Source organism: Manis pentadactyla, chromosome 3 (assembly GCF_030020395.1).
Source record: "Manis pentadactyla isolate mManPen7 chromosome 3, mManPen7.hap1, whole genome shotgun sequence".
Lineage (NCBI taxonomy): Eukaryota > Metazoa > Chordata > Mammalia > Pholidota > Manidae > Manis > Manis pentadactyla.
The window spans coordinates 80,837,957-80,862,352 of record NC_080021.1 but is presented as its reverse complement, the minus strand read 5'-3'; the positions used below and the strand labels follow the sequence as shown (position 1 = coordinate 80,862,352).

The 24,396-nt window shown below is 38.3% G+C and overlaps 1 protein-coding gene across 1 annotated transcript in view; it reads left to right on the top strand.

The window, feature by feature from the left end:
* Positions 1-24,396, top strand: part of BPNT2 (3'(2'), 5'-bisphosphate nucleotidase 2) — a 43,631-nt gene that overhangs the window by 5,461 nt on the left and 13,774 nt on the right. Inside the window, exons 2-3 of the mRNA XM_036878952.2 lie at positions 21,553-21,715; positions 22,766-22,861. Of these exons, the coding sequence (XP_036734847.1) occupies positions 21,553-21,715; positions 22,766-22,861 (259 nt within the window). The remainder of the gene's footprint in view (positions 1-21,552; positions 21,716-22,765; positions 22,862-24,396) is intronic.

The window sequence follows — 24,396 nt, the reverse complement described above, 5'->3', positions numbered from 1 at the left end:
TGTTCCTGGGTAGTTTTTTGATTATTCCTTCAATTTCTTTGCTGGTAATTGGTTTTTTTAGATTTTGTGTTTCTTCCTTGGTTAATCTTGGAAGGTTGTATTTTTCTAGGAAGTTGTCCATTTCTCCTAGGTTTCCCAGCTTGTTAGCATATAGGTTTTCATAGTACTCTGTAATAATTCTTTGTATTTCTGTGGGGTCCGTCGTGATTTTTCCTTTCTTTTTTCTGATTCTGTTGATATGTGTTGACTCTCTTTTCCTCTTAATAAGTCTGGCTAGAGGCTTATGTATTTTGTTTATTTTCTCGAAGAACCAGCTCTTGGTTTCATTGATTTTTGCTATTGTTTTATTCTTCTCAATTTTATTTATTTCTTCTCTGATCTTTATTATGTCCCTCCTGCTGATCTTAGGCCTCATTTGTTCTTCTTTTTCCAGTTTCGATAGTTGTGACATTAGACCATTCATTTGGGATTGTTCTTCCTTCTTTAAATATGCCTGGATTGCTATATACTTTCCTCTTAAGACTGCTTTTGCTGTATCCCACAGTAGTTGGGGCTTTGTGTTGTTGTCGTTTGTTTCCATATATTGCTGGATCTCCATTTTGATTTGGTCATTGATCCATTGATTATTTAGGAGCGTGTTGTTAAGCCTCCATGTGTTTGTGAGCCTCTTTGCTTTCTTTGTACAGTTTATTTCTAGTTTTATGCCTTTGTGGTCTGAAAAGTTGGTTGGTAGGATTTCAATCTTTTGGAATTTTCTGAGGCTCTTTTTGTGGCCTAGTATGTGGTCTATTCTGGAGAATGTGCCATGCGCACTTGAGAAGAATGTATATCCTGTTGCTTTTTGATGTAGAGTTCTGGAGATGTCTATTAGGTCCATCTGTTCTAGTGTGTTGTTCAGTGCCTCTGTGTCCTTAGTTATTTTCTGTCTGGTGGATCTGTCCTTTGGAGTGAGTGGTGTGTTGAAGTCTCCCAGAATGAATGCATTGCATTCTATTTCCTCCTTTAATTCTGTTAGTATTTGTTTCACATATGTTGGTGATCCTGTGTTGGGTGCATATATATTTATAATGGTTATATCCTCTTGTTGGACTGAGCCCTTTATCATTATGTAATGTCCTTTATCTTTTGTTACTTTGTTTATTTTGAAGTCTATTTTGTCTGATACTAGTATTGCAACATCTGCTTTTTTCTCTCTGTTGTTTGCTTGAAATATCTTTTTCCATCCCTTGACTTTAAGTCTGTGCATTTCTTTGGGTTTGAGGTGAGTCTCTTGGAGGCAGCATATGGATGGGTCTTCCTTTTTTATCCATTCTATTACTCTGTGTCTTTTGATTGGTGCTTCAGTCCATTTACATTTAGGGTGACTATTGAAAAGTATGTACTTATTGCCATTGCAGGCTTTAAGTTTGTGGTTACCAAAGGTTCAAGGTTAGCTTCTTTACTATCTTACTGTCTAACTTAACTCGCTTATTGAGCTATTATAAACACGGTCTGATGATTCTTTATTTCTCTCCTTTCTTATTCCTCCTCCTCCCTTCTTCATATGTTGGGTGTTTTGTTCTGTGTTCTTTTTAGGAGTGCTCCCATCTAGAGCAGTCCCTGTAAGATGCCCTGTAGAGGTGGTTTGTGGGAGGCAAATTCCCTCACTTTTGCTTGTCTGGGAATTGTTTAATCCCTCCTTCATATTTAAATGATAATCGTGCTGGATACAGTATTCTGGTTCGAGCCCCTTCTGTTTCATTCATTACGTATATCATGCCATTCTCTTCTGGCCTGTAGGGTTTCTGTTGAGAAGTCTGTTGATAGCCTGATGGGTTTTCCTTTGTAGGTGACCTTTTTTTTCTCTCTGGCTGCCTTTAATACTTTGTCCTTGTCTTTGATCTTTGCCATTTTAATTATTATGTGTCTTGGTGTTGCCCTCCTTGGATCCCTTGTCATGGGAGTTCTGTGTACCTCTGTGGTCTGAGAGTCAATTCCTCCCCTAGTTTGGGGAAGTTTTCAGCAATTATTTCTTCAAAGACACTTTCTATCCCTTTTTCTCTCTCTTCTTCTTCTGGTACCCCTGTAATGCTGATATTGTTCCGTTTAGATTGGTCACACAGTTCTCTTAAAATTCTTTCATTCCTGGAGATCCTTTTATCTCTCTCTGCATCAGCTTCTCTGCATTCCTGTTCTCTGTTTTCTAGTCCATTAATGGTCTTTTGCATCTTGTCCATTCTGTTTTGAAGTCCTTCCAGAGTTTGTTTTATTTCTGTATTCTCCCTTCTTAGTTCTTGCGTATTTCTCTGCAAGTCCATCAGCATGGTTATGACTTTTGTTTTGAATTCTTTTTCAGGAAGACTGGTTAAATATATCTCCCCAGGTTCCTTCTCAGGGGAAGATGTAGAAGATGTCGATGCTGTCTGGGTTAGTCTTGTCTGGATCAAATTTTTTTGCCTTTTCATGTTGATAGGTACAGTGGTGAGCTATTGACTCGTCTGTCAGCTGGGAGAGCCAAGTCTTTCCACTTGCTCCTGGCCTTTCTTTCCTGGGACAACTGCGACCCCTAGTGGCTTGTGTTGGGAAATTGTGTGTAGACTGGGTCTCTGTCTCTTGCCCGGCTGGTATGGAGGAAGCTCCCTTGCTGTGGGCGTGGCCAGCCTCAGGCTGCTACTCTGCTATTGTGGGGCCCCGGAGGGGTAATGGACGGGCGGCTGTTTGGCTGTTTACCTCCGTGAGGGGTCTCAGAGCTGTTGCCCAGGGGGTTAGTGCGCCCGGAGTTCCCTGGAATTTCCAGCTGCTGGATTGTGACCCGGGATGCTTCCATCCAGTAGTGGGGTCCCTGTCCCTTTAAGACTTTCAAAAAGCACTTGCTTTTCTTTGTCACAGGGGCACGGGCTTCGGGACCTGCTCACAGGTCTTACTGTCCTGTTTCTCTAGTATCCAGCTCCCCATGCATGCACTGTGTCTGTGCTCTGGTGCGGATGGCTAGCGCTGGGTGTTTAGCAGTCCTGAGCTCCCTCTCCCTCCCACTCCGACTCCTCTCCTCCCGCCGGGAGCTGGGGTGAGGGGCGCTTGGGTCCCACCAGGCTGGGGCTTGTATCTTACCCCTTTCACCAGGCACTAGGTTCTTGCAGGTGTGGATGTAGTCTGGCTGTTGTCCTGTGTCTTCTGGTTTCTCTTTTAGGATTAGTTGTATTTGTTGTATTTTCAAAAATATATGTTTTTGGGAGGAGATTCCCACTGTCCTACTCACACCACCATCTTGGCTCTGCCTCCTAACCTAAGCTGTGTTTTTTTAAAAAAACAGAAGCTAAGCTTTCAGAATTAGAGATGTTGAAGCCTCTGTCTGCCCTTATATAAAATAACTTTTTGTTTTCCGTGACTGAGTATTTACGTGTACATCTTTGTGTTTCTGTTGGATGATAATTGGTGGACTAGAGGAGATGTTCATTTATACGGTGTCAAAGTAGAATGGTGTCATGTTGAACCATGTCTTTGTCACCATGTTGTTAGACTAGAGGCTACATGTTGTAGCTAAGTAAGTCAGCCCTAGATTCTTAAGTATCTTTCCTCCTGTCTCCAGACACCTAGCAGTTAGTGTTAAGTATCTGGTTGCTTTTGAAAACTTACCTGAAATTTTCTGGTAAGGACCTTTAAGGCAATTCCCACTCAGTTTACTTCCTTTGCCTTTTCATGTTGATAGGTGCAGTGGTGAGCTATTGACTCGTCTGTCAGCTGGGAGAGCCAAGTCTTTCCACTTGCTCCTGGCCTTTCTTTACTGGGACAACTGAGTGGAAATTAGCTTTGATTTATCCTGGTGCCCTGTGCAAATGGAGAGAAATCTCTCTTCTCCCATGGCTTTCCTATCTAGAGGCAGTCTTGAGCATTTCTAGCTGATGTTCACTTCTCAGTAAAGATATACCAGGTGTGACTCCAGAGTACTCAACCAGGGACAGTGCCCCCAGGGAATGTTTGTAAATGGAGATTTTTGGATGTCACACTGGGATTGAAATGCTATTGGCATCTAATAGGTGGAGTAAACCTCTCACAATTCACAGGACAGACCACTATAACAAAGAGTTACTGGCCTAAGTTTTCAACTGGTAATGATATTCAGGAACCCTACTGTAGAGAAGTGAGAGTTGGTCCTGAGAAAACTCAAGTTTGGCCTAGAATCTCCAGGTTTCCTTTTGTCTTAACCTTTCTCACATTGGGGATCCTGGGAGAGCCTTAGGGCAGCTATCTCCTCTTCCTAAAAACATTGGCAGTGCTTGATTTCATTGTGTGAAAATAATAGTAACAGCAACTATTTGTATGACACTGTCACATTATGTCCTTCTGGATAATGAAAATGAAGGCTGAAGATAGTTTTTTGGAGTGAATTTTCAGCCCCGGGACAAACCCAAAGTTAAATTTGTATGTTTGATTTAGTGTACAGGGAACACTATTTGATGGGCTTCTGTCCTCAACTTGTTCAAAGTCTTTGCCAATGACCTATTTGAAGATAAAGCATGGTACTGCAAACTGGTAGGAGTCTTGATTCTGGGCCTTCCTTGACTTGTATGATAAGAGTTACTTACACTCTTCTCTCCCAACCAGAGTACTCACTGGAAAAGTTTGAGAAGTGCTAATGTGGTACAAAGAACACATGTCTTGATGTATTACCCAGTCATCAGCCTAGGTATCCTACTTAGTCATTTGATTTCTTTGAGCTATAGTTTCTTCTGTAAAATTGAGATAACTAGGAATTTGATAATTAACACAGACAAACCATTGCAGACAGAAAAAAAAGGAGTTCAAAGGAGCCAGCCAGAAGTGGTAGTGTAGTAAATTCTAGTCGTTTGATGAGTGTGAATCAGATGTATATGGGAGAATGACTGTAGAAGAAATAGGGAGTAGGAAGAGGCTAGATCACATGCTAAGCCCAAGAAGTTTGGACCTGATCTTTAGTTTAATCCTGGTACTATGAGAAGGCCAGATTAACCTGACTTTTCTTGTTGCCTGCAATATGCCATACTTTGAGCTTTGGGCATTTGGAGGTAGATGAAACCAGTCAGGAGACTCTTAAAATAGGCCATGTGAGGGATGAGGATCAGACAATGGGAAAGTTACACTCAGCTTGTTTTACTAGCTAACATTTATGTAGTCCTCAGTAAGTAACAAGCACTGAATTAAGCTTTTTATTACCATTGTTAATTTACTTTTGACAACAACATAGAAAGTTAAGTACTATTGCCTCCATTTTTGCAGATAAAGAAACTGAGGCTTGGAGAGCTCAAATAATTTGCCAAAGATTACACAGCTAGAAAATAATCGTAGGCTTGCAGAGATTCACTTAATGGCCTGGGAATCATCTCGGCAGGTCTGTCTAATTCTGTGTATAAGACAGTATAGAAGGTATAACTACAGTATACTTTTAACCAAAGGATTTTAAATGATTGGAAGGATTCACAGTAGATGATTGGAAAATAGTTTGGAGGGGGTAGACCAGTTAGGAAGATTTTTTCAATTGAGGTATGATACATTGTAAATTGGTGTTATGGCTGTAGAGTAGAGAGATGTGGAAAGATGTATGAGAATTTCTAAGGATTTATCAAAAATGGTTCCTCTGTTTATGACTTTCACAATTGATGTTTTGCTCGTGGTGAGGGGTAGTGATACAACTTTGTGAGTCATCAGTGTTATGATACTGAAACCAGTTGTGAATAGGATTGCTTAGGGAGAGAATGTAGTTTGAAAGGGGAAGATCAGAGCCTATGATCAAGGATAACAAAGATTGAAAAAAAATCATTAACAATAATAATAGGAGCTAACATTTATTTAGTACTTACTCTGTGTTAAGTGTTGTATTAAATTTTCTTGACCTTCTCTGTTTCATTGATTGATCCAAAGAACCCTCTAAGAAGGTAACACCCACTTTTAGCAGTGAAGTAACTGGGGCTCAGAAAAGATTGTGTGTCTAGTCTACATTCCCAGTGAACTGAGGAGCTGGAATTTAACTCAGGCCATCTGATATAGAACACATACTCTTAATAATAGTTCTTTTATAGTTATTGGTGAACTTCATGAGAGCTTCTTTCGCGGCTTGAAGCAAAATTGAAAAAAATGGGAGGAAAGGAAATTGAGACAGTGATTAAAGACAAGTCTTTCAAGAAATTGGGCCCTTAAGGAACTTCGCTAGGGTATTACTTGGGATGAAGACAGTTCTATAGATTTTTTTTTAATGTCAGATACTAGAGCATATTTAATTATTTGGGTTATATTTGAAAGAGAGTATTGATAGGAAAAGGCTTCTGAAAAGATGAAAGGAGAAGACAATGATGTTTATCCATTTAGAAAATAGTTACTGAATGGCTACTGTGTGATAGGCACAGTGTGAAGTAGTGTATCTAAAAACTTATTAGAATGTAATGATTTAGAGAGAAATACAGGAAATGGTACCTTCTTAAGGCATTAACAAGAGACTTTTCAACCCCAAAGTAACTTAACTATCATATGAGTAGTATTAATTGTGTTTGGGGTCTTGATCTCTTACTCTTCAATTCACTGTTAAGGGCTAAGACAGGCAATATAGTCCTGATGAAGGGAGAATAGACTGAGTGGAAAAGACTGGGGAAGAAATGAAATTTCACTGGTGAAGAGAACTGTTGTCAGTCAAGAAGTATTTATTTAGCTGTGCCAGGCACTGATTTTGGCAGTGGAGATGGGGCTATAGTAGTGAAAGAAACTGCCCTTGAAGTCACAGAACTTATGTTCTAGGGGGTGTCAAGGTAGATGAAGTAAACCTGTAAACAAATGAGTTGATTTCAGATATTGATAAGGGCTTTGGAGTTGGAAAGATCTTATGGGAAGAGTGAAGAGGTCAGGGTAATCCTGCTTCAGCTATGGCAGTCAAGAAAGACCACTGTGAGGCACTGTCATTTGAGCTAAGAGCTGAATGATAAGCAGACCATCACACAGAGATTTGGGAAAAGTGTACATGAGCCAAAAGAGTGTAAGTACAAAGGCCCTAAGGCCAAGGAACTGGAAGAAGACAAGTCGGAGGCATTGTAAATAAGAATGCAAATAGAAAAAAGTTACTGGGGCCAGATCATCTAGGACTTAACTTGTAGATGATGGTAAGGGATCTGGATTTCATTTCTGTGTAATGAGAAGCTGTTGGAAGGTGTTAAGCAGGGAGTGACACAATTTGATTAGGAAGATGTCAGCTTCCTGGATTGAGAAGGGAAGCACCATAAAGGCAGTGATCTTGTTTTGTTCATTATTACATCCCCATACCCAAAACATTTCAGAATATGTAGTCACTAAATAGTGTTGAATGAATGAATCAGTGAATGCATTATAGGAGGCAAGAACAATGGAAGGTTATTTTAAGAATCCAAATGAGAAATAGTTTAAAATAAGGTTTTTTTGGTATACATTGTGACACATATTTAGAATAGAGAGGTAGAGTTTTCAGGACTCGCTAGCTAATAGAATGTGGAAAAGGAATGAGGCAGATTTACTGGCTTTTGAACCTAGCAACTGTTTGTAAGGCCTGTTTAAAATGGTGGATAGTGAATTTATTACATTTGTAGCCATACAGTGGTAGTGGCAGATAAGAAATAGCATTTCTGCAAAAACACATCAGGTAATTGTGCTGATGTTTTCATTCCCTCACTCCATTTGTTTTTCCCTAACCTGACTCTTCAGTGAACATCTTTTCAAATACAGTTCTATAATCTATTAGCTCATACTGAGTTGAAAGGATATGGAGAAGCTGATTTCAATTCTAGGCAGAAATCTTAATTGTAAGGTGCAGTAGTTACCACTCAGACTTGACACTTATATTTTTGAAAATTATGTAGTGGTCAAAACCTAGAAACTAGTTTATATTTTCTGGAAGTCATTTTTGTTGTTTTAAGTTTATTCTGTGTTTTTTGCATGGTGCTACTCTCACATTCATTCATCTGATGTAGCCTAGTGTTGTCATTAAGAGCATAGGTTCTAAAGCCAAAATACTTAAGAGTGACATCTGTAAGATGGCAGAATAGGAGTTCTCAGCTGTTATTCCCCCAGAAAAAAACAATTTTGGCATTCACCCATGGACGAGAATTTCTTTGAGGGAGTCTGGGAATCCAGTGGAGAAGTTCTAGCACACCACTGGGGCAAAAATAATCTGAGAATAGATGCAATGAAGAGATTAAGAGGAACATTTTCACTTTTGTTGCATCACCTCTCCCTCCGTGTGACACAGCTCAGTGCCCAGAAAGGCCCCATAGGCCTACAGTTTTACCATGGGAGCATGTGAGTGAGTGCTGGGCTTTCCCAGCCATACAGAACACTGCCCAAGAACCCCACTTCTTTCTCACTTCACCTAGGTTACTGAGGTGATCTGAAAAGCTAAGGGATTGGGAGAGACTGTGGGAGCCATAAACCAGGGCTCAGAGCTCATCAGAGGGATGCTGCTAACTCTTTTACAGACTCCATCAGACTCCTGTCCATGAGCCACTGAGGACTTCTTGCCTGCAGACCCCTCCAGGTAGCCCATGGACACCTACAACACTCTATACACCTTACATACACTGCCTTGGCCTGATTTTGGCACCTGCTTCCACGGGCCATGAGCATGATCCTTTGCAGATGGCAAGCAAACAAGGGCAGAAAGTCAGTATGACTCTGTGGATTAGGAAAAGGCTCATGAAATTGAGCATTTCACAACACTGTCTTGGAGAAAACAAATGGGAGGGTCACAGCATCTGACCTGGCTTTGTGGGATTTAGGTAAAACATACAATCTTAAGAATTACCCTCTAAGAGGGATCAAGTGAAGAGAAGGCACATACATAGGAAAGGTGAGAGAAACTTTAGATTCCCTAGTCAGACTAGCTGGTGAAGGTAATTCTCTCCCAAAGTAAGTTCAGTAAAGACTGGAGGAGGTGACTACTTCTGCACGTAGAAAAATCAAGGAATACAATACCACCAAAGGAACACAACAATTTTCTAGTAACCTGAGAAAATGGAATTCTACAAATTGCTTGACAGAATTCAAAATAGTTGCTCTAAGCTAGTTCAGTGAGCTATTAGCACAGATAAACCAGAGAAATCTGGAAAATATACATGAACAAAATAAAAGGTTCAACAAAGAGATAGAAATTATATAAAAAAAATTTTAGAGCTGAGTAATACAATGAATACATGAAAAATGCAATAGAGAGAAGCAACAGGAGACTTGACTAAGCTGAGGATAGAATCTGTGAACTCACAAACAGATGATTTGAAATTGTCCAGAGGAGGAAAAAAAACTAAAAAGAGTGAAGAAAGCCTACGTGAATTATGGGGCGCCATCTAGTAAAATTGTTCACATTTTGGGAGTCCCAGAAGAAGAGAAACTGAGAGAGGGAGAAAGTTTATTTGAAGGGACAGTGGCTGAAAGCATCCCAAATCTGGGCTGAGATGAGGACATTCAGGTACATGAAACTCATAGGTCCACAAACAGATTCCACTCAGGAGGACTTTATTGAGACAGATTATAATAAAACTTTCAAAAGCCAAAGAATTTTGAAAGCAGCAAGAGAAAAACTCTTCCAATATAAGGAAACCCTTATAAAGCTATCAGATATTTAAGCAGAAACCTTGAAGGCCAGGAGATGGAATATTCAAAGTGGAATGGTATGGGAGATGGTGTATTCAAGGTACTGAAAGAAAAAACTGTCAAGCAAGCTTTTTTTAAAATTTTTTCAACTTTTTTAAAATTTTGGTATCATTAATCTACAATTACATGAGGAACATTATGTTTACTAGATTCTCCCCTTCACCAAGTCCCCCCCACATACCCCATTACAGTCACTGTCCATCAGCATAGTAAGATGCTGTAAAATCACTACTTGTCTTCTCTGTGTTGCACAGCCTTCCCTGTGCACCCCCCACATTATGCATGCTAATCATAAGGCCTCCTTTCTTCTTCGCCCCCCTTCTTCCTCCATTCCCACCCATCCTCCCCAGTCTCTTTCCCTTTGGTAACTATTAGTCCATTCTTGGGTTCTGTAATTCTGCTGCTGTTTTGTTCCTTCAGTTTTTCCTTTGTTCTTATATTCCACAGATGAATGAAATCATTTGGTACTTGTCTCTCTGCCTGGCTTATTTCACTGAGCATAATACCCTCTAGCTGTGTCCATGTTGTTGCAAATGGTAGGATTTGTTTTCTTCTTATGGCTCAATAATATTCCATTCTGTATATGTACCACATCTTCTTTATCCATTCATCTACTGATTTACACTTAGGTTGCTTCCATTTCTTGGCTATTATGAATAGTGCTGCAATAAACATAGGGGTGCATCTGTCTTTTTCAAATTGGGCTGCTGCATTCTTAGGGTAAATTCCTAGAAGTGGAATTCCTGGGTCAAATGGTATTTCTATTTTGAGCATTTTGAGGAAACTCCATACTGCTTTCCACAATGGCTGAACTAATTTGCATTCCCACCAGCAGTGTAGGAGGGTTCCCCTTTCTCCACAATCTCGCCAACATTTGATGTTTGTCTTTTGTATGGTGGCGATCCTTACCGGTGTGAGGTGATATCTCATTGTGGTTTTAATTTGCATTTCTCTGATGACTAGCGATGTGGAGCACCTTTTCATGTATCTGTTGGCCATCTGAATTTCTTCTTTGGAGAACTGTCTATTCAGCTCCTCTGCCCATTTTTTAATTGGATTGTTCAGTTTTTGTTTGTTGAGGTGCATGAGCTCTTTATATATTTTGGATGTCAACCCTTTATCGGATCTGTCATTTATGAATATATTCTACCATACTGTAGGATACCTTTTTGTTCTATTGATGGTGTCCTTTGCTGTATAGAAGCTTTTCAGCTTGATATAGTCCCACTTGTTCATTTTTGCTTTTGTTTCCCTTGCCCAGGGAGATACGTTCATGCAGAAGTCGCTCATGTTTATGTCCAAGAGATTTTTGCCTATGTTTTTTTCTAAGAGTTTTATGGTTTCAAGGCTTACATTCAAGTCTTTGATCCATTTCAAATTTGCTTTTGTGTATGGGGTTAGACAGTTATCCAGTTTCATTCTCTTACATGTAGCTGTCCAGTTTTGCCAACACCAGGTATTGAAAAGGCTGTCATTTCCCCATTGTATGTCCATGGCTCCTTTATTGTATATTAATTGACCTTGTATATTTGAGTTAACGTCTGGAGTCTCTAATCTGTTCCACTGGTCTGTGGCTCTGTTCTTGTGCCAGTACCAAATTGTCTTGATAACTGTGGTTTTGTAGTAGAGCTTGAAGTAGGGGAGCGAGAGCCCCCCACACACACACTTTATTCCTCCTTCTCAGAATTGCTTTGGCTATTCGGGGTCTTTGGTGTTTCCATATGAATTTTTGAACTATTTGTTCCAGTTCGTTGAAGAATGCTGTTGGTAATTTGATAAGAATTGCATTGAATCTGTATATTGCTTTGGGCAGGATGGCCATTTTGACAGTATTAATTCTTCCTAGCCAAGAGCATGGGATGAGTTTCCATTTGTTAGTTTCCTCTTTAATTTCTCTTAAGAATGTCTTGTAGTTTTCAGGGTATAGGTCTTTCACTTCCTTGGTTAGGTTTATTCCTAGGTATTTTCTTTTTGATGCAATTGTGAATGGAATTGTTTTCCTGATTTCTCTTTCTATTAGTTCATTGTTAATGTATAGGAAAGCCTCAGATTTCTGTGTATTAATTTTGTATCCTGCAACTTTGCTGTATTCTGATATCAGTTCTAGTAGTTTTGGAGTGGAGTCTTTAGGGTTTTTTGTGTACAATATAATGTTATCTGCAAATAGTGACAGTTTGACTTCTTCTCTACCGATCTGGATTCCTTGTATTTCTTTGTTTTGTCTAATTGCCATGGCTAGGACCTCCAGTACTATGTTGAATAATAGTGGGGAGAGTGGGCATCCCTGTCTTGTTTCCAATCTTAGAGGAAATGCTTTCATCTTCTTGCTATTCAGTATGATGTTGGTGTGGGTTTTTCATATATGGCCTTTATTATGTTGAGGTACTTGCCCTCTGTACCCATTTTGTTGACAGTTTTTATCATGAATGGATGTTGAATTTTGTCAAATGATTTTTCAGCGTCTATGGAGATGATCATGTGATTTTTGTTTTTCTTTTTTTGATGTGGTGGATGATGTTGATGGGTTTTCAAATGTTGTACCATCCCTGCATCCCTGAGATGAATCCCACTTGATCATGGTGTATGATCCTCTTGATATATTTTTGAATTCGGTTTGCTAATATTTTGTTGAGTATTTTTGCATCTATGTTCATCACGGATATTGGTCTGTAATTTACTTTTTTGGTGAGGTCTTTGCTTGGTTTTGGTATTAGGATGATGTTGGCTTCATAGAATGAGTCTGGAAGTATTCCCTCTTCTATTTTTTGGAAAACTTTAAGGAGAGTGGGTATTATGTCTTCTCTGTATGTCTGATAAAACTCCGCAGTAAATCCATCTGGACAGGGAATTTTGCTCTTGGGTAGTTTTTTGATTACCAATTCAATTTCCTTGCTGGTAATTGGTCTGTTTAGATTTTCTGTTTCTTCCTTGGTTAGTCTTGGAAGGTTGTATTTTTATAGGAAGTTGCCCATTTCTTCTAGGTTTTCCAGCTTGTTAGCATATAGTTTTTTGTAGTATTCTTTAATAATTCATTGTATTTCTGTGGGATCTGTCGTGATTTTTCCTTTCTCATTTCTGATTCTGTCGATATGTGTAGATTCTCTTTTACTCTTAATAAGTCAGGCTAGGGGCTTATCTATTTTGTTTATTTTCTCAAAGAAGCATCTCTTGGTTTCACTGATTTTTTTTCTATTGTTTTATTCTCAATTTTAGTTATTTCTTCTCTGATCTTTATTATGTCCCTCTTTCTGCTGATTTTAGACCTCATTTGTTCTTCTTTTTCCAATTTCGATAATTGTGTCTTTAGACTATTCATTTGGGATTGTTCTTCCTTCTTTAAATATGCCTGGATTGCTATATACTTTCCTCTTAAGACTGCTTTCGCTACGTCCCACAGAAGTTGGGGCTTTGTGTTGTTGTTGTCATTTGTTTCCATATATTGCTTGATCTCTATTTCGATTTGGTCATTGATCCATTGATTATTTAGAAGCATGTTGTTAAGACTCCATGTGTTTGTGAGCCTTTTGCTTTCTTTGTACAATTTATTTCTAGTTTTACAGCTTTGTGGTCTGAGAAGTTGGTTGGTAGAATTTCAGTCTTTTTGAATTTACTGAGGCTGTTTTTGTGGCCGAGTATGTGTCTATTTTGGAGAATGTTCCATGTGCACTTGAAAAGAATGTGTATCCTGTTGCTTTTGGATGTAGAGTTCTATAGATGTCTATTTGGTCCATCTGTTCTAGTGTGTTGTTCAGTGCCTCTGTGTCCTTACTTATTTTCTGTCTAGTAGATCTGTCCTTTGGAGTGAGTGGTGTGTTAAAGTCTCCTAAAATAAATGTATTTGCATTCTATTTCCTCCTTTGATTCTGTTAGTATTTGTTTCACATATGCTGGTGCTCCTGTATTGGGTGCATATATATTTATAATGTTTATATCCTCTTGTTGGATTGACCCCTTTATCATTATACAATGTCCTTCTTTATCTCTTGTGACTTTCTTTGTTTTGAAGTCTGTTTTGTCTGATACTAGTACTGCAACACCTGCTTTTTCTCCTTGTTGTTTGCATGAGATATCTTTTTCCATCCTTTGACTTTTATTCTGTGCATGTCTTTGGGTTTGAGGTGGGTCTCTTGTCAGCAGCATATAGATGAGTCTTGCTGTTATATCCATTCTATTACTGTGTGTCTTTTTATTGGTGCATTGAGTCCACTTACATTTAGGGTGATTATTGAAAGATATGTACTTATTGCCATTGCAGGCTTTAGGTTTGTGGTTAGCACAGGTTCAAGGTTAGCTTCTTTACTGTCTTACTGTCTAACTTAACTTACTTATTGAGCTATTATAAAGACAGTCTGATGATTCTTTATTTCTCTCACTTCTTATTCCTCCATTCTTTGTTAGGTGTTTTTGTGTGCAAAGACACTTCCTATCCCTTTTTCTCTCTCTTCTTCTTCTGGTACCCCAATAATGCGGCTATTATTCCACTTCAGTTGGTCACACAGGTCTCTTAATATTTTCTTTCATTCCTGTGTGTGTGTGTGTGTGTGTGTGTGTGTGTGTGTGTGTGTGCGCGCGCGCTCTTTTGTGTTTCCTTTGAGTGCTTTTGTGGGTAGTTGATTTTATTTTTTGCCTTTAGTTAGTATTTGATTGTTCCGTTTTCTTTGCTGTGATTTTATTTTCTCTGGTGACAGTCTGTTTAGTCTTAGGGGTGCTTCTGTCTAGAGCAGTCCCTCTAAAATACCCTGTAGAGGTGGTTTGTAGAAGGCAAATTCCCTCAACTTTTGCTTGTCTGGAATTGTTTAATCCCTCCTGCATATTTAAATGATAATCATGCTGGATACAGTATCCTTGGTTCAAGGCCCTTCTGTTTCATTGCATTAAATATATCATGCCATTCTCTTCTGGCCTGTAAGGTTTCTGTTGAGAAGTCTGATGATAACCTAATGTGTTTTCCTTTGTAGGTGACCTTTTTTCTCTCTCTGGCTGCCTTTAATACTCTGTCCTTGTCCTTGATCTTTGCCATTTTAATTATTATGTGTCTTGGTGGTGTCCTCCTCGGGTCCCTTCTGTTGGGAGTTCTGTGTACTTCCGTGGTCTGAATGATTATTTCCTCCCCCAGTTTGGGTAAGTTTTCAGCAATTATTTCTTCAAAGACACTTCCTATCCCTTTTTCTCTCTCTTCTTCTTCTGGTACCCCAATAATGCAGCTATTATTCCATTTCGATTAGTCACACACTTCTCTTAATATTTTCTTTCACTCCTGGAGATCCTTTTATCTCTCTTTGCATCAGCTTCTCTACGTTTCTGTTATCTTATTTCTATTCCATTAATGGCCTCTTGCAACTCATCCATTCTGCTTTTAAGTCCTTCCAGAAATTGTTTTATTTCTGTATTCTCCCTCCTTAGCTCCTGCATATTTCTCTGCAAGTCCGTCAGCATGGTTATGACCTTTATTTTGAATTCTTTTTCAGGAAGATTGGTTAAATCTATCTCCTAAGATTCCTTCTCAGGAGAGGATGTCTGGATTAGTCTGGTCTGTATCAAATAATTCTGCCTTTTCATGGTGATAGAGGTAGTCATAAGCAGTTGGCATGTGTGTCAGCCGGGAGAACAAAATCCCTTCCTGCTTGCTCCTCGCGTTCCTCTCCTGGGAGAACGGCGACCCCTAGCGGCTTGTGCTGGGCATTTGCGCGCAGATGGCGTGTCTGATTCTTGCCTGGGCGGCTGTGGAGTTAAGCTCCATGCGGTTGCTGTGGGTGTGGCCCTCTCAGGCTGCTGCTCTGCTATGGTGGATCTGCGCCGGATGGGGAATGGGCAGAGGCTGTTTATTGCCATGAGGTGCCTCAGAGCTGCGCTTCCGCCCACTGAGTTAAGGCACCTGGAGTTCCTCTGGATTCCCAGCTGCTGGGCTGAGTGTGCCAGGATGCTTCTGTCCAGCTGTGGGGTCCCTGTCCCTTTAAGACTTTCAAAAAGCACTTGCTTCTCTTTTGTCCCAGGGGCACCAGCTGTGGGGACCCTCTCGCAGGTTTTACTGTTCCATTTCCCTAGTATCTAGCACCCCACGCACTGTGTGTCTACACTCCCAGTGAGGATGGCTAGGGCTGGGTGTTTAGCAGTCCTGGGCTCCCTCTCCCTCCCCGCTGCAACTCCTCTCCTCCCACCGGGAGCTGGGGTGAGGGGTGCTCGGGTCCCGCCGGCCCACAGCTTGTATTTTACCCCCTTCGTGAGGCGCTGTGTTCTCGCAGGTGTAGATGTAGCCTGGCTGTTGTCCTGTATCTTCTAGTCTCTCTTTTAGGAATAGTTGTATTTGTTGTATTTTCAAAAGTATATATGTTTTTGGGAAGATATTTTCGCTGTTCTACTCACTCCACCATCTTGGCTCCTCTGTCCCAATCAGACATTTTTTGCCAGTAGAATGTCCTTCAGATATGAATAATACTTTCTCTGACAAAGCTGAGGGAGCTCAATACCACTCACCTTGTCTTAAAAGAAATGTTAAAGGGAGTTCTTCAAGGTGTGAAATGACACTAATTAGTAACATGAAAACATTACAGTTAAAAACTTACTGGTAAAGAGAAGTATGAAATTCAGAATATTCTAATAATATAATTGTGGAATGTAAATCTCTTAACTCTAAAAGTTAAAAGATGGATTGCTACAAAAGTTTGTTAGTGGATACAGAACAAAATGTGGGGGCAGGGAGTGAGAGTTGTATGCAATCAAAGTTGTCAACAATTCAAAATAAACTGTTAAAATTATAAGATGTTTTACTTAAGTCTTGGGTTAAAGCGACAATCTGTAGTAGTCACACAAAAGATATTCTTCATATGAAAGCATACCACTATGGAAAATGATCATATCACAAAGGAAGACAGCAAGAGAAGAAAGGAATATAGGGGCTACAAAAAGCCAGAAAAGAGTTACCAAAATGGCAATAGTCTGTACCATCAATAATTATTTGAAATGGATGTGGGATTAAATTTCCATCTGTATGTTCATATAAAGAACATTCCATCCAACAGTGGCAGAATACACATTCTTTTCAAGCTCGCATGAATATTCTCCAGGGTAGATCACACAAAACAAGGCTTAACAAATTGAAGATAATTGAAACCATATCAGGCATCTTGTTTGACCACAATGGTATAGAACTGGAAGTCAGTAACAGAGAAGAAAGCTGGAAAATTCACAAATATGTGAAAATTAAACAGCACACCCCTGAACTACTGATGGGTCAAGGAAGAAATTAAAACATGAAAAAAATGTTGAAATAAAAAAGTGGAAACAAACACAAAAGTTAAAGGGTACTGCAGAAGCAGTTCTAAGAGAGAAATGTATAGCAACAAATGCCTACATTGAGAAAAAAAACTCAACCTAATTTTCATCTCAAAGAATTAGATAAAGAATAAACTAAGTCCAAAGTTAACAGAAGGAAAGAAATAAAGACCAAAGCAGAAATACAAACTAGAAAAGCAGTAGAAAAATTAAGAGCTGGTTTTTTGAAAAGATAAAATTGACAAACCTTTAGCTAGACTAAGATAAAAAGAAGACTAAAATATATAAATTCAGAAATGAAAGGATGGACATTACAACTGATACTGCAAAATACAAAGGATCATAACAGACTACTGTGAAGTTGCACACCAAAAATTGGATAACTTAGAATAAACAGATAAATTCTTAGAAAAGTACAACATGCCAATATTGAGTCATGAAGAAATATAAAATCTGAACAGACCTGTAACTAGTAAGGAGATGAATATAGATATCTTCCACAAACGATCGTGTGAAAACTGGATATCCATAGTTATCAATAGCAAGAGAGTCAACAAAAATTAACTCAAAATGCATTAAAGATTTGAATGTAACACTTGAAGCCATAAAGCTCCTCCTTAGCAATGACTTTTTGGAAAGGACACCAAAAGCCCAGAAAACAAAAGCAAAAATAAGTGGGATAACATCAAACTAAAAAGCAGCTGTACAGCAAAGGGAACAGCTAAATGAAAAGGCAACCCGTGGCATGGTAGAAAATATTTGCAAGTCATGTCTCTGATAAGGGGTTAAAATATCTAAAATACATAAAAGAAACTCATTTAACTTAATAGCAGAATAATAAATCAAATTTAAAAATCAGCTCAGGATGTGAATAGGCAGTTTACCAAACAAAGCATGCAAATGGCTTTGCGGTATATGAAAAGGTGTTCAACATCACTAATCATCCAAGAAATATAAATCAAAACCACAGTGAGATAGCACTCACACTTGTTAGGATGGCTGTTATAAAAAACGTATACTTGTTGGCAAGGATGTAGAGAATAGGGAATGCATTATACTGTTGGTGGGAATATAAATTGGCATGGCCATTATGAAAACAGTATGGATGTTCTTCAGAAAATTTAAAAAACTAGAACTACCAAATGATCCAGCAATCCCACTTCTGGATATATAGCCAAATTAAATGAAATTGGTATCTTGAGATGTCTGTACTCCCATGTTCATTATAGTAATATTCACAATAATCAAGGTACAGAAATGATAGATGGATAAGTGTCTGTTGATGGATAAATGGATAAAGAAATTACATATATACACACACACACATATATACACACAATGGAATGTTATTCAGCCATTAAGAAGAAATATCCATTCCATTTGGGACAATATGGATGGACCTAAAGGGCATTACCCCAAGTGATTGCACAGTATAACTTATGTATGGAATCTTTAAAAAAGAAAGTTGAACTGATATAAACAGTAGAATGATGGTTTCCACAGTCTAGGCCTGGGGGAAAAGGGAAGATATGGGTCAAGCAGTATAAACTTTCAGTTATAAGTACTGAGGATCTAATGTACAGCAAGATGACTGTGGTTGTATTGTATACTTGAAATTTGCTTCAGGAGTAGATCTTAAGAGTTATCACCAAGGAAAAAAATATGTAAGGCAATAGATACACTATTTAACTTAATTGTGGTAATCATTTCACAGTGTATATGCATATCAAATCATCACCTTGTATACTTTTTTAAAAACATTTGACCCTTGAACAATATGGGGATTAGGAACTACAACTTTCTGCTCAGTTGAAAATTCATACGTAACTTTGACTTCCTTCAGACTGAACTATGAATAGTCTACTGTTGACAGGAAGACATACCAATAACAAACAGTGGATTAACACATATTTTGTGTTATATGTATACATACAATAAAGTAAGCTAGAGAAAAAAAAAATGTGTTTCAACCTGTTGCAGATCTCCAAAAATTTTCCAATATATTTATTGAAAAAAACTTGAGTATAAGTGGACCCATGCAGTTCAAACTTGTTGTTGTGCAAGAGTCAACTGTATATACAACTTTGTCAGTTATACCTCAGTGAAGCTGGAGTGGGGTGGAGGAGCCAAAGTACTAGTGCCACAGTCTTAATTATTGTAGCAGTAAAGTAAATATTGACACTTGGTAAAGAAGGACATCTTACCATGTTATTCTTTTTTTCCTCCTCTCCCCAAAGTGGCTTATCTATTCCCAAAAAGGATTAAATAAAAAAAAACAACCAAAAAAAACCTTGTAGGGACTTTGATTGGAATTGGATTAAATCTATAGTTTACTTACCGGAGAATTAACATCTTTACCATTTTTTTAAGTCATTAATTTTTTAGATATAGTTTAATTTTCTCTATAGTGTTTTTGCACATCTTGGATAGATTTATTTTCAGGTATTTTATTTCTATTATCTTAAAAGGTTTCCATTTTTATGCTAATTTAAAAAAAATTTTAATACAGTATGTATAAAATGCTATTGATTGATAAATACTGATCTTATATCTGGCAACTTTGCTATATTCTATTATTTATTTTATAATTTATCCACAAGTTCTTTGGGTTTTCTCAGTAATGACTCATTAGTTTCATAGTATAATTTTGCGTCTTCTTTCTAATTAATCCTCGTTCATCCCCACACACCCGTCCTCTCCTTAGTTTTCTGCAGTGGCTAGGACCCTCTGCATATTGTTAACAGAGGTTGTGATAGAGGGCAACTGACTCTGTTGTGCCTGTGTCCTTCACCATCTGGTTTCTATTACTTTTGAACCTCAGGTCTCATCTCCATCTGCTTTCTTTGTGGCTCACTCTGATTTAGCCATCCTGCCTCCTTGCTATACTCTGAACACACTGTGCATACTCCCACCTCAGGACCTTTGCATTCATTCCATGGGCTGGAATGTGCTGCCTTCAGATACCTGCTAGGTTCACTTTCAATCTTCACTTTAATATCACCTCAGAAAGGCCTTCTATAGCTACCCCATCTTTTAAAACAACAGTTTTATTGCAGCATTATTTTACATATCATAGAATTAGCCCATTTCAGATACCTAATTGTGCAACCATCATAATCAGTTATAGGACATTTTCATCACCTAATAATATCCCTGTGTATATTTACTGATAATCCCTGTTGCCACCCTGTGCCCCAGGCAATCATTGACCTACTCTCTCCATTGATTTCCTGTTTTGGACATTTTGCATAAATGGATTCATCCTGTATGTGCTTTCATTTCTTCTTTCACTTAGCATGATGTTTTTGGGGTTCATTTGTACTATAGTATGAATCAGCACTTCATTTCTTTTTATGGCTGAATAATAATTCTGTTGTATGGGTGTAGCATATCTTAGTTATCCAAATGTCACTTGATGGGCATTTGGCAGTTTCCAATTTTTGGCTGTTCTGAATAATCCTAGCCATCCTGTCTTAAAAACTAACCCTTCTTATATGTTTCTACAATACACTTCTGTTCTTCTCTGCTGTATTTTGTATCTTACCTCCTTACCAGTATCCAGCATTCCACATGTTTTCCTTATTTATCCTGTTTGTCATTTATCTCCTTCACTAGAATCTAAACTCCACAAAGGCAGAGATTTTTGTTTCATACTGATCACTATTGTACATTGGACCTTGAAACTGTGTCTGTCATATAGTAGACAATCAGTAAAAATATGCTGAATCAGTAAAGGAATAAGTGAATGGATGAATTGGATGTTTACTATATACTGTACTAAAAATATTTGAGGAGTCAAGTGGCTTGATGTTTCTGTGATAATTTGGGATATTTCAGTGTACTGTCCGGGATTGCTGATAGTCAGAAGGTTTCCACCAAGTGTAACTTTTTACTCATACATTCTCAATATAGAGTTGTAATCACTTTGAAACTATAGTATGGGGTCTGGGCATGGCATCACATGCAGTATGAAAAAACCACAGTACCCCAGCGTCCTATTGAGAGGTATTAGTCCCTAATTGAAAATTTTATTTGGGGGATGTTTCTCTTGTGTGTGTATATTATGATCTGATATAGGAAGTATTCTGATAAGGCAATATTTGAATAAAGTCAGTTTGTTATTAACCTAATTCTAAGTGCAGTCAATTCTTAGATTTTTATTACATATTTTAGATGATTAGATATTAGATATTTTAGATGACTACTTTTCTAGGACCTGTAGCTTAGCATTTATGAATTCTATTTTTAAGGATTATTATTTTTCAAGTCCATTGTTACTTTTCTCTTTACAGTTGCTTGTGTTCAGTGTTCTGTAACATTGTCAGTCTGTTTTTACACTTAGAGCTATTACTTTTCATAACATAGCCTTTACATAGCCTGTTTCTTTGGTGCCTAGTTTCTCATTCTTTCTTTTTGGATTCTCTGTCTTGCTTAGACAACAAGCTGAGCTTGAGTATTAAGTTGGAAAGTACTTGAAGATGAGATGTTGCTGGAATTTCTCTTACAGTGTATTTTAGCTTTGCAGTGAAATGCTTTGAAATAGATCTTGATTTACCTATTGTCAATTTTTTTGTAATTTTGTCTGAAATGTTTTTCTCTTGTTTTCTTAGTGATTTTTTCTTACTTAAAATTTTTTAAACTGCCATTTATCTGTTTTTGATGCAGATAAATACTGAAGAACATGTGGATGCAGCTGATGAGGAGGTTATCTTATGGGATCATAAGATACCTGAAGATATCTTGAAAGAAATATCCACTACTAAAGAGGTACCAGCAGAAAGTGTTACTGTCTGGATTGACCCACTTGATGCTACACAGGAATATACAGGTAATTTTAAAGTTAAATTGATTCCAAACTTTAGATTATCATTATGTATCAGAGAAGCAGAATGAGGGCAAATGGTATATACATGGTAGTAAATATTTTACCAATTGGACACCACTTTTCCAATTAGATTTTAAGACAGCTGAATTAATGCAGTATAGATGAAATCTTTGGACTCGATGGGTTATTTTCAACCTTTATTCCCCTCAAACTATATTATGGCATGTTCCTGCTGGTAATAATGGCTCACTGTGTCACTGATTCTTCAGGGGAGGGACATTTTTAGTGGTCACAGCAACAAAATGGATACCTATTTATTGAAGTGTGTATTTATACTGATTTGTATTGATCTGTATGTTAAGGTATGCGTTGTTGAGGTATTTATTTAATAGCCAGAATACAGTATTTACTTATGACGTGGGGAATTTAGGTTTTATTGTGTATACATTTATCCCTGAAATTCAAAATAGTAAATCCTAGGCACTCAGAGAGCAGGAAAGGGGCAAAACAGAGTCACCAGTTGCCCCCACCCCCATTTCTGTTCTCATCCTAGCTCAGATTTCATCTCTGTGGATCTTCTCCCATGCCTGTTTCTTACTCAGGTATTTAATTCTTGCTTTTTTTTTTTCTGTTCTCTTATATATGTATATCGATTGCTTATATATTTGTCTCCTAGATGGTAAATTCTCTGAATGTGGGGGCTTCTGCTTTTTAACCTTCGCATTCTGCTTCTTAAGCATTAAACTTGAACCATAATAGACACCTCCTAGGAACTATTTGGAGAACAGGGAAAAGATAGTAGGTGTGTTTATCTAATAGTCACTGAAATTACAAACAGTATTTTACAAGAATATTAGAAATATAATAAAAATATGGGCTATTGAGTGGTTTGTTTATAAGAAGTTTTTCCTAAATTGAGATAAGCTTGATGATATGTGACAGTATTTAATAAATGCAACCCTTGTACAGGGACTATTCAAAGTCTTAACTTGAATTTTAATTTAAACTTAAAATCAAAAAGGATTTTAATATTTTTTTATTTTTTTCTCATAGAGGATCTTCGAAAATATGTCACTACAATGGTGTGTGTGGCTGTAAATGGTAAACCTGTGCTAGGAGTAATACATAAGCCATTTTCTGAATACACAGGTAAGGAATATACTAGAGCTTTCAAGAGTTAATCATTTGTTTTATAGTACTTTATTAAGTCACTTATTTAGTCATTTGTTATTAACTCATTTGTCTATAGTACTTACTGTCATGTCAGAATCTCAGCTGTAGCTCAATAATTATTATCAGTTCCCTACTCTCCCTCACCACTGACTTCACTGGATCCAGTGAGGATTTTGTTGGTGGTACACATGATAAAGCAGAGCTTTCTAAACTTTCTTTAGAGGGTAGAAACTCTGTTAAATGAAGATGAGAGGTTCTGAGTGTGTTGGGGAATACACTGGGCATGCATAGGCTCTCTAGCAGCAGAGGTCCTCTCTGTTTCTCTCATGTTTCTCTGGGAATAAGGTCCAGGGCTCTTACACATTGGATTCTGTGTGAATTCTGAGATCCACCATGAAGTAGACTTACTCAAATCTGTCATACTGTTAAGGGAATAAGCTTGATATTGTGGTGGTTAAGGGCAGTACCAACCTCAGCATCAAAAGTGGATGGTGACATTGTGAGTCCTAATCATCAGGCTAATTTGTGGATGCAGCTCATTTATGGAGTCATGTGTATACTAGCCATCAGACACCCTTCAGAGCTCCTTTGGACCCTTGTTTCCCAACTTGATGTACTCACGGTTGTTAGGTTCTTGCATTTGACAGATCAGATCCATGATGGTCATGTTGGGAGTGAAAGTGTGGAAAACCATGCCAAAGAACTTCCCATTCAGCTCAGGAATGACCTTGCCCAAAGTCTTCCCAGTGCTAATGAATCCTGGGATGATATTTTGGTACCACCACAGCCACTTACTGTGGTTTGCCAGAGAAACTAGCCATGGTCTTCCAGACAGCAGTGATGGCATGGACTGTGGTTACAAGTCCATGATGATCCTGCCACAAGCTGTCATGGTAGAGAAACTGAAGGAAACAGTTAGTGGTGTAAGCAGTACTGCTGCCAGTCTGCGGGGAATGTCATGCTTTTCCTTGGTAACTCCCATCAAAAACTTGGGGCCAGGATTATGGCTCTTTTGGTTACACTGGTCTCTAAGATGATGATGTTCCTCATGGTACAGTATCTGTTTTGTCAGAGTCTAAAGCAGTCCTAATGACCAGGTGTACTGGGTTGAATAATGTCCCTCTCAAATTCATGACCACCCCTGAATTAGTTTCCTACAGCTGCCATTAAAACAAAACACAAACTGTGTTTTTAAGCCAGAGACCTATAGTCTATCATGTTTTTGGAGGCTAGAAGCCCAAAATCAGGGTGTTAGCAGAGCCATGCTCTCTCTGAAACCCGCAGGGGAGAATGCTTCCATGTGTTCCTCTTAGCTTCTGGTAGGTTGTCAGCAATCCATGGTGTTGTCCCTTCGCTTGTAAACATGAAGCCATCTCACCCTCCATTTTAATGGCATTTTCTTATTTGTGTTTCTTTGTCTCTTCTCTTCTAATAAAGACCCCAGTCAGAATGGGTTAAGAGCCCACCCTACTCCAGCATGACCTCATCTCAATTTACTAATCTACAATGGT